Raw genomic sequence first — 16,955 nt, 5'->3', positions numbered from 1 at the left:
CTAAGATCTTGTTTCCCATCGAACTTGCTCTTTAGAGCCCTAAATCCCTGGTGAAGCAGGGCTTGATGAACTTCCTCCGTAAGTGAAGAACTTACTATCTCTTTCGCCAAATTATTTTAGCAGGCTCTTAGATCATCAAGTATTTTTTGCACTTGATCTAAGTCCTCATCATGAGGAGTATTTTGCTTGCGAGCTCTGTTCAACATTTCTTTGAGCAGGTGAGTTCGGAGATCAGTTACTTGTGAGCCTTGTCATGCGCATTAGTGTGTGAGGTGGAGTCATGATGGCTAGGTTGGTAGGTATTGTCATGCTCTTCAATGCGTTGGTCATGACATTGGTTAAAACTAGAACATCAGTTGTTGCCAGATTGGTATGCATGACTGATCTCACGTGCTTATGAGGTTTGAGCTCGCCTTTGGCATGGGTTAAAACTGACAGCTGGGATTGGGCATGTCATCAATTAGAACGAGCATCCCTCTAGCGACCATTATGTTAGTTTTCTCCTATTGGTTGCTTGCCTAGTCACCTTCTCAAGTTTGTTTGCCCTCGAGACTCATGCTCATGAGCAGCATATGCCCAACGATGTCGGGGGTCATGGTCACTTTTCAATGGCAACGAACCATATTGGTTGCCTGCAAAGTTGTTTCCTCTTATCAGAGTAATCTCCGTGAAGCATGGCTGATCGAGGTTCCAGTTGGCCAACTATTCATTTCTTATCTCAGCCACGTTTTGTTGCATCGCCTGTGCAACCATCATCCTTATCATCTCCATCAGTTGACCATTCTCGGGATTAGACGTCCTTACCCCCAGCTGATTTGTGACTTGTTGCCCTAGCGACACTGGTAGCTGACGTGTAGTAGCATCCTGATACACTTCTTGGTGGACGGTTTCCACATTGTCGTGGTTTTCGGTGGCGGTTTTGGATCTGGTATGAACCATTGTGAATCTTAGGTGATCAGCTATCATTAGAATTAATTGTTTCTTGCCAGAATTGAGTGAAGTAGGTGGAGTGTTCAAGCCCTCCTTTTAGTGTCAAAATGTTGATGTAAGATTTACACCAACTAGAGTGATCCGATTGACCTTGGTGGAATCGGAACCGACGTGTGCGTGATTAATTAAAATAAGCAATGTAATGAATTTTAATGCAGAGAAAGTAAAGAACACAATCAATTTTTAAAGTGGTTCGGCAAGTTGGAACTTAAGCATACTTCCACTGTTTTCTTATTGCTGTAAAGAGCTTACAAGAAAATAATAATATGCCTAGAACAATTTTCTAACCCCTTTTCCATCATTGGAAGGGGTTTATATATAAATTTGTAAACAAGGAAAAAGAGAAATCATCGGAATTGCAATCACGTTTGAATTGCAATTCCGATATTCTCGTGATTGTGCACTAAGATCACATCATTACTACTGTTGATCTGATCTCTTCTGAAATACTTGGGATCTGTCAAACAATTGCCAAAGTTGGTTGTGACTAGCTTATGTTGGGTCGAGCTACATCTCGATGAGCTTATGCTGGGTCGAACAAGTGTTAAGCCGAACTGATTTTGGGTCAAACTATATCCTCACAGGATTTTGACGTCTTTGAGCTTAATGGAAAAATCACACACAACAATATATTTGCTAGTTCGAGTTAGGTTTACGCTAACCCAATAGTTTGAGTACATATAAAATCGAATATTTCATGAAAAACCAAATAGTTCGCCTATATGAACTTTTGGATTATAGGGAAGGTGAAAACCGAGAAAAACATCACAAAACGGTATTTATGTAAAAAACTACATATATTAACTAATTTAGTTTAAGATTGATAGAGGAGGTTATTTTTTTGATCCCTCAAAATTTGATCAATTTAATTAATATTGCATAAGTTTTTATAATATTAGATGGAATTTTTTTTTTTTTTTTGTGTAAATAGACATTTGATTAGCATTAATATATTCATAAGCAATGCCACTTTTTTCTTTAAAAAGCATAAAAATATAAAGGTTATTACATAACAATTGTTATTCAAGTGTTATTTTCAAGCAAGTGACATTCTATTGTAAAAACTAGAATGTGCTTTATGTAATAACACTATTTTTTGCGTCTAGAAAAACTTGTGTGTGCTGATGTGGCATTCGATTTATGCTTATGTGGAGTCAAAGTTTTTATATTTTGGTCAGAGGTAATTTAGAAGAAAGAAAGGGACATTTCTAGAAATTCTCATTTGGGATATTTTGCTTGTGCCTTAGGTCGACACTTTTTGTTCGTTCTTTGGATTGTTCTCTCTTGGTTACAAAAGGGAGAAAGTTGTTGAGGGAATTATCAAGGTGGAGCTTTGGTGTTCACAGGATGAGATCAACGATGGTGATGAGATTTCTTGTAACTAATTTTTATTCTTTCTTCTTGTATAAATTACTGATTAATGTTGTATTTGTGTGTGAGAGGTGTGAGACACATGGGAGCAATCTAGGGTGATTACAGAGGAGGGTTGTCACTGGATTCTTGGTGTCAAACTAACTCACAAACTTTGTAAGGTTTCTTTTCATAGTGTATGTTTTCTACTGCCCTGAAGAGTGGATGTAGGTAATCAATCTGATTACTGAACCACTATAAATTTGTGTGTATGCTCTTTATTGTTTATGCTCTTATTTCTTTATATTTCTAGCTTGCTTGAATGTTTTGGTTACTTTAGAACTTATGTTTTCTAAACTGGAAAACCTGTAAATTTCAACAATTGGTATTAGAGCTAGATTAGGTCTAAATGTTAGGGTTTGTTCGATTGTGGATTATCTGGGTTAAACCTAAGTTTTGGTTACTGTTTCTAGATTTAGGGTTTATTCTAGGTCCTAAATTTTTTTAGGGTTTTGCATCTCTTGGTAATTGAAGAAGTAGTAAACCTAGATATGTCTAAGTTCGAGAAAGAGAAGTTCACAAGTGATAATGATTATGGATTATGAAATATGAAAATTAGAGATGTCTTAGTTAAGAATGGGTTGTCAGCTACCTTAGAAGGTGAGGACAGTCTATCAAAGTCTTTAACTGAAAAAGAGAAGAAATATCTTCTAGATAAAGCCCATAGTACCTTAATTCTAGGCTTGGGGGAAAAAGTTTTGAGAGAGGTAAAGAAAATGACAACACTAGCCGGGGTTTGGGAAAAACTAGACTCCTTATATCTATCTAAGTCTTCCCCTAATAGATTAGTTTTAAAACAGAAATTCTTTGGTTTGAAGATGGATGAGGGAAAGTCGTTAGGAGAAAATATGAATGACTTTATGAAATTAGTGCAAGACTTAAAAGGCCTGAGTGTTAAAGTTGAAGATGAGGACCAAGTTGTTATCCTCATAAACTCTATACCTATAATGTACTATAACTTTGTTGATACCCTAAAATATGGCAGGCAAACCCGTAAACTAGATGAGGTTATGGTTGCAATTACTACAAAAGATGCTAAGTTTAGGAAAGAAGGTAAACTAGATTGTGAGGGGTTACATGTGAAAGGAAGATCTGAAAAAGAAAAGTCACAACAAAGGGAATTTTAGGAGTAGATCAAAGTCTAAGTTAAAATTTGTTAGCAAATGCTTTCATTGTCATAAGGAAGGTCATTTTAAGAGGGACTATCTTGAAAGGAAGAAAAAATCAGGGGAAAAGGATGCCAGTGGGAGTATAGATGTAGCTTCTGATGGGTATGAGAGTTCTGATGTGTTGGTAGCCTCTAAAAATGAAATTGATGTTGAATGGATACTTGATTCTGGTTGTACTTTCCACATGACTCCAAATAGGAGTTTTCTGTCAAACTTTAGAAAACTTAGAGTCTGGAAAAGTTTTGATGGGCAACAATGCAGTTTGTAGAGTCTTAGGAATAGGAGATGTAAGGTTGAATTTGCATGATGGCAGTTCAAAATGGCTCATAGATGTTAGAAACATACCAGAGCTGAAAATAAATTTAATTTCTCTAGGAAGTTTATAGTTAATTGGCCATAGCTGTAAGGCTCAAGGTGGAGTCCTTAAAGTCACTAAAGAATCTTTAGTTGTAATGAAGGGTGAGAAGAAGAATGGGCTGTATGTTCTAAATAGTTCAACCATCAATGGAACAGCAGTTGTATCCTTATCTCAAAAGTCTAATAGGATAACTTTATGGCATAGGAGGTTAGGGCATGTTAGTGAAAAAGGGCTAGTTGAGCTAAGTAAGCAAAAGGTTCTAGAAGGGGATAATATAGAGAAGCTAGATTTATGTGATCATTGCATGTATGGGAAGATGAGCAGAATTAGATTTAGTGTGGGAAAACACTGTTCTAAGGCTATTCTAGATTATATCCATTCTGATGTGTGGGAGCCAACTAAATATCCATCTTTGGGAGGTTGTAAGTATTTCATTAGCATCATAGATGATTACTCTAAGAGAGTATGGATCTATTTCTTGAAAAATAAGGGAAAAGCATTTGGTAAGTTTAGGGAATGGAAAATTATGATTGAGAACCAGACAGGAAAGAAAATAAAGAAATTGAGGGCTGATAACGATTCAAAATCCATAAATGAGGAGTTTGATAAACTATGTAAGGATAGTGGAATCTTAAGACATAGGATAGTTAGATATACCCCACAACAAAATGGGTTAGCTGAAAGGATGAATATAACTATATTAGAGAAGGTTAGAAGCTTGCTGTTTTGTGCCAAACTTCCCACTAAGTTTTGGGCTGAAGCTGCTCATACAACAGTATTCCTGATTAATAGAATTCCTTCCTCAACTATAGAGTTTAAAACACTTGTTGAGAGATGGACAGGACATCCAGCTGATTATGGTAGCTTGAGAGTTTTTGGTTGCACTGTCTTTGTGCATGACAAATCTGATAAGTTACAACCTAGAGCCATTAAGTGTATTTTCATAGGGTATCCTGATGGGGTAAAAGGGTATAAGTGCTGGAATGTTACTAGGAAAAGATGCATAATCAGTAGAGATGTCAGATTCAATGAAGAAGAATTGAATAGGTTGAATGAAAAGATTGATAAGTTGAATTCTGAAGTAATTAGGTTTGAAATGAATGGAGAAGCCCCTTCTAACAATTCTGGTAATATGCAACTAGAATATCAGCAAAGAGATTTACAAACTCAAGAGGAAGAATCTGTGTTAGAGGGGAATGAAAATGATTCAGTTTATGATGAAAAATCTGAACTGCAGAACTACCAGTTATCCAGAGATAGGGAAATGAGAGAATTTAGGTTGCCTAGGAGGTATTCACAAGCTGACATGGTTGCCTTTGCACTTCAAATTGCTAAGGAAATAGAAGATGAACCTAAGACTGTTAGGGAAGCTAGGGAAAGTAGAGAATCTAAGCAATGGAGGTTAGCTAAGCAAGAGGAATATGAATCTTTGATGAAGAATAAGACTTGTGTTCTTATTAAGAAACCTGAAGGGAGTAGAGTTGTCAAGTGCAAATGGGTTTTCAAAAGGAAGGAAGGAATTTCAGGGGTAGAAGCTCCTAGATTTAAAGCTAGATTGGTTGCCAAGGTTTTTTCATAGGTTGAAGGGGTAGATTACACTGAAATTTTTTCACCTGTGGTAAGGCATACTACCATTAGGGTCTTACTGTCCTTAGTAGCTCAATTTGAACTTGAAACAACATTCTTGAATGGTGATCTAGAAGAAAAAAATCCTAATGGAGCAACCTGAAATGTTTGAAAAAGGTGCAAGAAATCAGGTATGTCTGTTAAAGAAGTCCTTGTATGGACTGAAACAGTCCCTTAGGCAATGGTATAAAAAATTTGACAATTTCATGATCATTTCTAGTTTCAAAAGAAGTAAGTTTGATAGTTGCCTTTATTTCAAATGTTTATATTTGCTATCTTTACTGAGCACTTTGTGTTGATGACATGTTGTTGGCTTGTAGAGATGCTACTGAAATTGCTAAGTTTAAGGTAGAAATGAACAAATAGTTTGAAATGAAAGATTTGGCGCAGGCTAAAAAAATCCTAGGAATGAACATAGAGAGAGATAGGAAAACGAGGAGGATTATTCTATCTCAAAAGAAGTATACTGAAAAAGTTATTAGAAGGTTTAATATGCTTGATTGTAAACTTGTCAAAACACCAATGGGCCAGCATATTAAATTAACCTTGAATCAGTGTCCTAGTTCAGAGGATGGGAGAAAGGAAATGATTAATATCCCTTATGGTCTGTACAAGGCCTGACTTAGCCTTTGCAGTAAGCTATGTTAGCAGATTCACTAGTAATCCTGGAAAACCTCACTGGGAAGCAGTGAAATGATCCTAAGGTATAATAGGGGAACAATGTCAATAGGAATTGTGTATAGTAAAGAGAAAAACTTGTTGGATTTCATTGTGGGGTGTGTAGATATTGATTATGCTAGAAATCCTGATAATAGGAAATCCATGACAGGCTTTGTTTTCTCTTTATGGAATAATCTGGTTTGTTAGAAAGCTAATTTGCAGGCTATTGTGACTCTATCAACTACAGAAGCTGAGTATGTGGCGATTACAGAAGTTGCCAAGAAAGCAATTTGGCTCAAGGGAATGTTTAGTGAGCTGGGATTCAATCAGGCTCAGGTTCCAATCAAGAGTGATAGCCAAAGTGCTATATTCCTATGCAAAAACCAAACCTTTCATGAAAGATCCAAACACATTGACGTGAGGCTGCACTTCATCAAAGATATGATTGAAGAAAAGGTTATTAAGGTGGAGAAGATTCTGTGAAAGAGAATCCAGCAGATATGTTTACCAAAGTTATTACTTTGGATAAACTGAGGCTCTTCAAGAGCCTGCTCCAGATTGAGTAACAATGAAGGAAATTTCCAAGGCAGGAGAAGATGAAGAAATCAAATGCCAAGGTGGAGATTTATGCTGATGTGGCATCCGATTTATGCCTATGTGGAGTCAAAGTTTTTATATTTTAGTCAGAGGTAATTTAGAAGAAAGAAAGGGACATTTTTGGAAATTCTCATTTGGGATATTTTGTTTGTGCCTCAAGTCGACACTTTTTGTTTGTTTTCTGGATTGTTCTGTCTTGGTTAGAAAAGAGAAAAAGTTGTTGAGGGAATAATCAAGGTGGAGCTTTGGTGTTCGTAGGATGAGATCGACAATGGTGATGAGATATCTTGTAACTAATTTTTATTCTTTCTTCTTGTATAAATTATTGATTAATGTTGTATTTGTGTGTGAGAGGTGTGAGACACATGGGAGCAATCTACGGTGATTACAGAGGGGGGTTGTCACTGGATTCTTGGTGTAAAACTAACTCACAAACTTTGTAAAGTTTCTTTTCATAGTGTATGTTTTCTATTGCCCTGAAAATTGGATGTAGGTAATCAATCTAATTACTGAACCACTATAAATCTGTGTGTATGCTCTTATTTCTTTATATTTCTAGCTTGCTGTGAATGTTTTGGTTACTTTAGAACTTAGGTTTTCTAAACTGGACAACCTGTAAATTTCAACAGTGTTATAAATATTTGTATGTTACGCCAATGACACCTATACCATTTGGTATATCAAGATAAAAAAAATTCAATATATATAAAATCGATTAAATCAAATTGTCCTTACTAGTGATATTTGTTTAATTAATTCTTATCAAGGAAATGATGCCAAACTAAGCAATCAAACACGTTTACCACATTTCTAATGAAGAATATATGTACGAAAAAAAATATCTTTATTTTTTTGTCTCACACCCCAAGTGACCTTGGGTGGTATGAGGCTAAAACCAAATTAAAAAAGAAGGAAAGAAAGAAAAATCTCCATTTTTCGCATTTCTTTCATTTTTAACAGATTCCATTCTTTTAACAAATTTTAAGATTGGAAATGGTGTGGGACAAATTTCTATCATTTAAAGAGTTGAAAACGTGCTGTCTGCCCTTTAAACATCCATAATCATATATATGATACGGACACCATGTCATATGCAAAAGATATTTGTTTAGAAAAAAAAAAATCAGTTGCATGATGATTGATTTCAAAAGAAAATTAGAAAATTCAGTGTATATATATATTGGAATACTTCACTCCACTGAAGCTTAGTGTTGAATAATATTGAAAGCTTTTTTTGGGGGAGAATCCTCTTGTTTTTAAGCTTTAAAAGATACAAAAATTATATATCAACTACATACTAGAAGGTGGGAGCTTGAAACGAGTTTTAATCATTTAAACAATTTAAAACATTGTTCTCTCAACTTCCACGTCATTTTACAAAAGTGTGTAACATATTATGCATAAATGTATTTGTTGTGCAAAAAATATATATTAATGTTAGCACCACTTTAACAAGCACTTAAAGATAAGGTAGTATTAGTTATAAAAAACTCAAACCGCCTTTAAGAGATATTTTCTATCAGTGTTATATTTAAGATAAGGATTAAGGAATGGTCCCCATGTGTCAAGACAATGTACAAAAGTACTCATTACATTAACTTCAAAGGTATAAATATACACCCCTCTTCGTAAAAAATGGACAGGTTGGGCATATGAGAGCTAGACAAACATTTGAGCTTTATTTTTTTTTCTGTAAATAAAACATTTCTCCATTTTTGTACACCTTACAGGCAACATCAGAAAAATAACAGAGAATAATAAAATAGCAGTGGATGTATGATTCATTTTAAGCATCCGAACTACTATAAAAATCTCTCTTATCAACCTATTATTTATGTTTCTGCAAACATATATAATCTATGCACCATAATCAACTCTCATAATTATTCACGTGTAATTTCTAAGAACAGTTTAACACTTTACACCTGTAAGTCGTTGGTGTCAAAATCAAGCATCAACAGTTTTCTTTTAGAAAGAAAGCTCTTTTATCTTTAAAAGATTTTCACAAGTCCTTACCCCACCAATCCACTTTACATTAACTTAGTTTTCTTAACTTTCGGTTTGCTACCCCAAAAGTCACCTTACGGACAACCTCAAGAAGAGAGTTTATTAGATAGCCAGGAGAAAAACAGTAAGTCTTAGACCTCATAATAGCTTCATATAAAATAGAAAAAAAAAAAATCATGGTTAAAATGCAATATTTCAAAGTGGTATCCTACAAGAAGATTACTAAAATCTTAGATGAACGCTTCGTAGTGGCATAATAAATATACTCTCAATCTTTCTCTTCTATACTTACGACTTTGTCTTTTGATTCTCTTTTGATTTTTTAATTTTCTTCTTGTCAAACCATATCCCCACCACAATCTAAACGTTTTCCTAACTTCTAAACCAATAAAAAATCATGTAGTTTATATACATTTTTTTCTTGAGTACTGCACGCATGGGCCATTGTAGTTGAAAAAAAAACTTCAAAAGATGTTTTTTTTTTTTTATTATCTTTGGCTATATAATTGGGTGCGTTTATAGGTGCTTATATTATTAATGCTTATTCTTTCAGGGTTGGTGTTTAATTGTGATTGTAGATTGGGATAGGAGAAATTAAAGTCTTAGATATAATAATAAGAATAATAATAAATAAATATAATTTTATTATATATTTTGATTTTGATATTGATATTGATTTTATTGTTATTTCTTCGATGCCAGTACTAGCTAGTTTAGACAATTACATGAACTTTAATTATTGAACCTGTGGAATTAAATATTATTGTTATTATCCTTTTTATATTATTGTCAAGAGACTGATATGGTTCTTCTCTGTTTTAATTCTTTTGTATATAATTATATCATGCTTAACTAGAAACTTAAAGATGATTTAATACACAACATTAGCGAATAGAGTTTTGTTAAACTGCGATATTAAATCCAAAATTTTAGCTTTTATTCTTCTAATTTTAATTTCTCTAATGAATTAGTATAGCAAAAGTTAGCTTACATAATTTTAAAGTATAATGTTGTTCATTTCTGTTTGCAGAAAATTCAAAGATGAAGACGCAAATTAATAAGGAATTGTTTGTTTGCCTTGAAAAAGAAAGGATTAAAAATCTTTATATATGTTGATTCGTTTCGGCCTATTAGGGGAATTTTGGTAAGGTTGTCCAATGATGAAAAATATTATTCGATAATTGGATGGGTAAAGTCATTTTGAGTTACCTCTTTCCCTTATGGTCAGATGATAAACTATTTAACCACTAGAGTTAGTTATACCTAAATGGTCTTGTATTCCAATCGCGGGAGATATCCCTATCACATTTTTATAATTATCTTGGTTTATTGGACTTGTAAAATATTTCATGACCTTGAAGATTAGGTAGAGTCCAATGTAAGTTTGAACACCCAAAAAAAATCACTTTAAGGTGTTCAATCATGCAATATATTGAATCATTGGATGGGTAAGGTCATATTTTAAAGGTAAATAGGCCCAGCTTCTCCACTACTTTGACTTGAATTGTGATCACAGGGAAACGGGAATTTCATTGCCTATAAATTAATGCTAGACGTGAGCACATTTACCATCGATAAACAAGCTAAATCCAAACCAACCTTCCTTTCTCATTCTCTCTGCAATTCCCATTACAATTTGTTTTAGTGAAAACTCATCATGGATTCTCCCACCAACGTCCCTAGATGGACACCAAGTTCATCACGATCACGGCCAAAAGATCCTATAGATAACCTTGAGGTGCGAAGCCTTTCTTTCTCAGCAGAAAACGTTTTTGATCCTTCTGCCAGGGAAATAAGCTTCCCATTTAGCGCTGGCCCAAAAGTTCATTCAGATAAATCAGAAGCAATCACTGGGAGGCTCGAGACGGAAGCAGTTGGTGGACCCAATAGAAAAAATGATGAGTTGATTGATTATACATCAACAAAAGCAAATAGTGGTATTTTCTTAACATGGAAGGACCTTACGGTTACTGTTCCTAGTGAGAAAACTGGCCGCCGAGCTATTTTGCAGAAGCTTACAGGGTATGCTGAGCCTGGAAAGATTTTGGCCATTATGGGTCCTTCAGGTTCTGGCAAGTCTACACTTCTGGATGCATTGGCAGGTTTGCTGGCTAATACTATTCACAGGCTAATACTATTCACAGATTTGTCTAATTTTATAGCTTTTCTAGGTTCGTACAGCATATGAAGTAGTGTTAATACAGTAGCAAGAACAAATCCAGAGAATCACAGTATCACACATATACCATATCACTGATATCACAATTCACGTAAATTTATGGTATGGCACCTTGGAATTAAACAAAACTAAATGCCCTAATTTTGTGTTTTGAGACTTATGATAATTGTGTTTTAACATCAATCTCCTTCATTGTTTATTTATTTAATATTATTGCATGTGATGCGATTTTCATTTAATGCATGTGGTCCACGGCTTTATGGACTCGTATCACTTTCTATATTAGTCGGAGGACGGTAGATTTTATAATTTTTTCTTTTATCATCTTTAAGCAGTAAAAAAACTTGAAAAAAAAATAAAATAAAATTCATGTTTCAAAACAAATTCACCAATTCAATTAATATACATTCCTACTCTCAATCATCTAAACGCTATAGCTTGTTCAAATTTACCATCAAATTATAATTATTTTTCTTCTTTGATGTGTAGAATATATTACAAATCTTTTAAAATGAAAACCTATCTCGTCTATTACCCAGTGTTTTAAAACTTGGCTCGGCCCGACAAATTCAATTGGGACCTGGGGCCTTCACCAGGTTGGGTTATCAATTTTTACTGTTCATGGCAAACCCTAAAGATTAAGACGACAATTGGTGAATAATTGGTGGCTGGGATGTTGAGGGTTTTAAAGAGAGAGGGCTGGTGAGTCGAAAGGTGGAGATGAAGGTGATTTTCGGTGAGTAAAACGACCAAAATCGCAAAAATCGATCGGCGGCAACAACAGGTTGTTGCTAGCGATTGGCAAAGGGGGATCGGACGTGGAGTGATTTGAATTTTAGTTAAGAGGTTGAGGGGAGAGTATTCGTGGTGATGGGATGTGTTGTCAACACCAGAAATAGCCCCTATTTGGTCTAGGTTGTTGACACTGTCGGAGTAATTTGGGGTGTTTTGTAGGATTTCAAACCTATAGGGACTTCTGTGTAATTTTTAGGGGTGTTTTTAATGGATTTCAAACCTTTGAACATATTGACATGACCAGTTTGACCGACTAGTCAAACCGGTTCAACCCTAAGACTCGATCACTTTTCTGGGTTTCACCTCGGGCCGAGTTTTAAAACCTTGCTATTACCAACATTCAAATCTTCGAATCAAAGGTTTGAGACTGATTATCAGGAACACGAAGATTGTTCAATTTACTTGAAAATAGATATACAAGTAGATATTCAGGTAAAAGTCGAGCTGACTTCGTTTAATTGACACACAGTGGACAACATGATCTCTTCAAAATCATCAACCTAATACAAGTTCACTAAAATCAGCCACCTTTTGCAATCACATCTCCAAAATCATCTAGCCAAAATCAAATTAAGCTTCACCAATTACAAACTTAACCTAATTTTACTCATTGAAAACCAAATCCATCTAAGAAACGACACAAAAATACAGAAAAGGGAAGAAAATCTTGTTGGCCTCTTCATGATAGCAAACGTAGACACATTGAGCCGTTGCAGCAGCAGTTGGACCTAACGCAAGGCCAAGCCAGAGTGGTAGCTGGAACTTGCTAGGCCACGCTGCGAAGAGGCGACTAGCCCTCGCAAGGCTAAGCCATGAAGTGGAAGCCACCCAGCGTTCTGAATAGACTTTTCTTTTAGTCGACAGCCAGGATGACTGCACTTCTTTAAAAGCAATTTAAGATATTAACTGCTTCGATAGATTGAGAGATCCGGGATTTGGTTTGGAATTTTGTTTTGGAGAAGCAAGATCTGTGTTTGATTTGTGTGTGTGTGTGTTCCATTGTTACATGAGTTAAATTACAAGTATAATCAATTAAAGATACGGCTAACTACTTGCGTGTGTAGATTCCATCGAAACATTTTGGAAATACAAAATTATCTGGACCACAACAATAAGTATGCGCGGATCTATACACCAATAAAATAGCTTTGATAGATTGCATGCATAGTGTTGACCACGTAGATCGACAGCCAGTTAAAGATGCACTGGTTCCTTTAGAATCTTAGAATCGTCAATTTATCAATTTAACAAAGCATCTTCAGATCAATGGTAGCCACTGAAATAAAAATAATTTGTGTTGAAGATGTGTATTAAAAGTTTTTTTCATCACTGCTATTGACCCTATACTAAAGCATCCATATTTTATATGAAACGTATATATTTTGATGTTCTGTTTCGCAGTTTCAATCGGTAAAAGTCACCTTTTAAAATTATAAATTAACTATGCTGTTTTATAAGTAGATCACTGTTAAAGGTTTCAACAGAAAGACAAATGTCCGCAATAAAATGGTATCACCCCTCGTTTTAGATATAATAAGTTGTTGATATAGAAGCACTCTTAATTTGCAGGAAGACTAGGTTCGAACACACAGCAAACAGGGGAGATCCTCATCAATGGTCGTAAAGAGGCACTTGCTTTTGGAACTTCGGTGAGCATATATTCATCATATATTATTCCTAAACTCTCAAATGAAACAATTTTTATCATATGAACATTATCTTTTATATATCTGATTAAACTTAATTTCTGCATAAATACTTATTTAACAATATTGGCTTTTCTGACTGGACATATTAGGCCTATGTGACTCAAGACAATACTCTAATGACAACATTAACCGTAAGAGAAGCTGTATACTACTCAGCGCAGCTCCAACTCCCAGACTCCATGCCCAAATCCGAGAAGAAGGAAAGAGCCGAAATGACAATTAGGGAAATGGGTTTGCAAGATGCTATGGACACCAGAATAGGAGGCTGGAGCCAAAAAGGCCTTAGTGGTGGACAAAAAAGAAGAGTTAGCATTTGCATTGAAATCTTGACCCGGCCAAAGCTTCTGTTTCTCGATGAGCCAACTAGTGGACTAGATAGTGCAGCATCTTATCATGTCATGAAACGCATTGTTATGCTTGCTCGCCAGGATGGGAGAACTGTTATTGCATCAATTCATCAACCTAGCAGTGAAGTTTTTGAGCTCTTTCACAATCTCTGCCTTCTTTCCGCAGGAAGAACAGTTTATTTTGGTCCTATTACAGGTGCAGAACAGGTAAGATTAATGATTTTCAGGATAAATTAGAACAAATAATAATCCCCTTGCTTTAGTGAAAATTGATACAATTTTGGATGTTATGAATCTTCGGTGCAGTTCTTTGCTTCAAGTGGCTTCCCTTGCCCAAGTCATAGAAACCCCTCTGACCATTACTTAAGGACTGTTAACCAGGACTTCGAAGAAGTAAGTTATCCTTGCATAAAAATCATTTGTTCAAAATATATATTTTCTTTGCAAATGGGAACTTTTTATAAAATCAAAATGAACAATATATATGGACAATAGGATGTTGAACAAGGGCATGGCAGCATTAGTACTGAGGAAGTCATTAACATTCTTGTCAACGCATATAAATCATCAGAGAACAGCCAGGAAGTTCAACAGCGTGTTTCAGAGATAGTCAATCAGGTACATAATTTAGCAAATTTAATGTTTTGATTCTCTCTCAGCCAAAACCCTTCGCAGTAAATTTTATTGCTCTGTAGAAAGAAGGAACTCTGGAGAAGAAGGGAAGCCAAGCAAGCTTCATCAGCCAGAGCATGGTTCTCACAAGGAGATCCTTCGTGAACATGTATCGCGATTTAGGTTATTATTGGCTTCGCTTTATTATCTACGTAGCTCTATGTTTATGTGTAGGAACTATCAGTGGCGGATCCAGGAATTTTACTCGATGGGGGCAAAAAATAAACAAAAAAAATTTGTGGGGGCAAAATGTCAAAGTCTTTTAGGGGGTAAAATGTAACTAAATATAAATATTTATACAATCGAAGTTTTTTAAAGTTTGAGTGGGGGCCGTGGTCCCCACTCGTCATTAAGTAAATCCGCCACTGGGAACTATGTTCCGTGACATTGGACACGGTTATGGGTCAATTCAGGTACCTTTTGTTAAGATAATAAGAGTAGTTTATTTCATATGCACTCTCTTATTATCGTATCAACCCATTTAAAGGAATTTATCTTGATCTGATGTTCAATATATATATATATATAACTTCTTAATTTCAGGCTAGGGGTTCCATGCTCACGTTTGTTTCATCCTTCTTGACTTTCATGTCAATTGGAGGATTTCCTTCTTTCGTAGAGGACATGAAGGTTAGTGGGTTTAATTAATTTATTGAAAATGAACTAAGATTTATTATTTTTGACCTATTTACAAGTGACATAAATTCACTTGTTTTCTATATTTTTCGATCTTATTTTTAACCGATTTTTGATATCTTAGATATTTGGACGAGAAAGGTTAAACGGACACTACGGTGTTGCTGCATTTGTCATTAGCAACTCAGTTTCTTCAGTTCCTTACTTGCTTATAATCTCTTTGATTCCTGGTGCAATATCCTATTTTCTAGTTGGGCTGCAAAAGGATTTTGACCACTTTTCCTACTTCGCTTTGCTACTTTTTGTATGCATGATGCTAGTTGAAAGCTTAATGATGATCGTTGCAAGCATAGTTCCGGATTTCCTCATGGGAATCATAACTGGCGCTGGAATTATCGGCGTGATGATGTTGGATGGAGGGTTCTTTAGACTGCCGGATGATCTTCCTAAGCCAGTGTGGAAGTACCCGGTCTTCTATATTGCTTATCACAGATATGCAAATCAAGGATTCTACAAAAATGAATTTAAAGGGTTAACGTTCCCCAATAATCAAGCAGAAGGACCACCAACAATCACTGGTGAAGAAATCTTGGACAGCTTTTGGCAAGTTGAGTTGGGGTACTCCAAATGGGTTGATCTTCTTGTTTTGTGCGCAATGGTGGTTCTGTATCGTCTCATGTTTTTGGCAATTATTAAGACGGTGGAGAAGGTTAAGCCCCTTATCAAAACTCTTATGGCTCCTAAACCATCGATTCAGATTTGGGAGAATCCCTCCGCTTCTGCCACGCCTTTGCAATCCGCTACACCTGCATAACATACTTCAAGGATGTGAAGTGAAATTGAATCAGACTTAATATTGTGAGTGGATGAATGAATTTTAAGGGGCTCGCTTTTATTTTATATAAAATAAGAAATGTTAAAGGTATGCCAGACTCATGCAGGAGCTGAAGGCCTTGGCATGTAATATATGTTGTGTGATTCTAAATTTTGAGAGATCTCTCTTTGTTTGGATTGCATTAGATAATATTATTTAAACTTTATATGGGATATTTGGATTATTTATGAGATTATCATCGAGTGTAACATATTTTTTTTTTCTTAATTAAGAAATACATTATTATTTTATATAAAAATATTTATTTTATTTTCATAGATGGTTGAGTTTTCTAACACTGGCAATAACTTATGACACGAGTATATAAATTATTTTATTCAGGCTTAATACATAGAGAGACAAGAATGAAGAAACCTTTCTCTTGGGATTGAGATACCAAACTTGAGTATGGACCCAAAAAATTTGTAAGCATCATAGAAATTTAATAATTGAATAATATTGTAATAACATAATTTTTTTCTTATCAATATTATAAAATTATATAAATCAATTTTGAAATTTATACTAAAAAATATGAGATATCAGATAATAATTCTAAGTAGAGTTAGACATAAAATATAAAGAAAAGAAAGTGAAAATAAACTAAAATTATATAATTATAAAGGAGGATTCATTAATACTCTTTAACGAAATTTTATATCAAGTAAAGTACTAAAATTGATTTTTTTTTAAAGTAAAGATCTAGTTTAATGAATTAAAGTAACAACTTACCCCACCCCGCGCAACGCGCCCCACCCCCCCACCCACCCCCCCCCCCCCCCCCCCAGAAAAAAAAAAAAAAAGAATTAAAGTAACAAAAAAGATAACTAGATATATAAATAAATAATTAAGAGTTAGAAAATATGATATTTTGAAAAGTAAAATCAAGAAGGGAATTAATTCTTTAAGATTTATTTATTGGAGGA

General features: G+C 34.9%; 1 protein-coding gene across 1 annotated transcript; it reads left to right on the top strand.

Moving 5' to 3' along the window:
- The first annotated feature begins 10,377 nt into the window (after positions 1–10,377).
- On the top strand, positions 10,378–16,001 carry LOC116136473 (ABC transporter G family member 11-like). Its single transcript, XM_031422172.1, has 9 exons — positions 10,378–10,919; positions 13,361–13,440; positions 13,590–14,054; positions 14,154–14,240; positions 14,343–14,465; positions 14,543–14,687; positions 14,874–14,932; positions 15,063–15,149; positions 15,280–16,001. Exons 1-9 carry the CDS (start codon positions 10,475–10,477, stop codon positions 15,967–15,969), a joined length of 2,181 nt encoding a protein of 726 aa, XP_031278032.1. The 5' UTR covers positions 10,378–10,474; the 3' UTR covers positions 15,970–16,001.
- The last annotated feature ends 954 nt before the right edge of the window (positions 16,002–16,955 follow it).

The sequence above is a fragment of the Pistacia vera genome, unplaced genomic scaffold (assembly GCF_008641045.1).
Source record: "Pistacia vera cultivar Batoury unplaced genomic scaffold, PisVer_v2 Contig314, whole genome shotgun sequence".
Classification (NCBI taxonomy): Eukaryota; Viridiplantae; Streptophyta; class Magnoliopsida; order Sapindales; family Anacardiaceae; genus Pistacia; species Pistacia vera.
The sequence above is the reverse complement of the archived record's forward strand: the minus strand, read 5'-3'. Positions and strand labels throughout refer to the sequence as shown.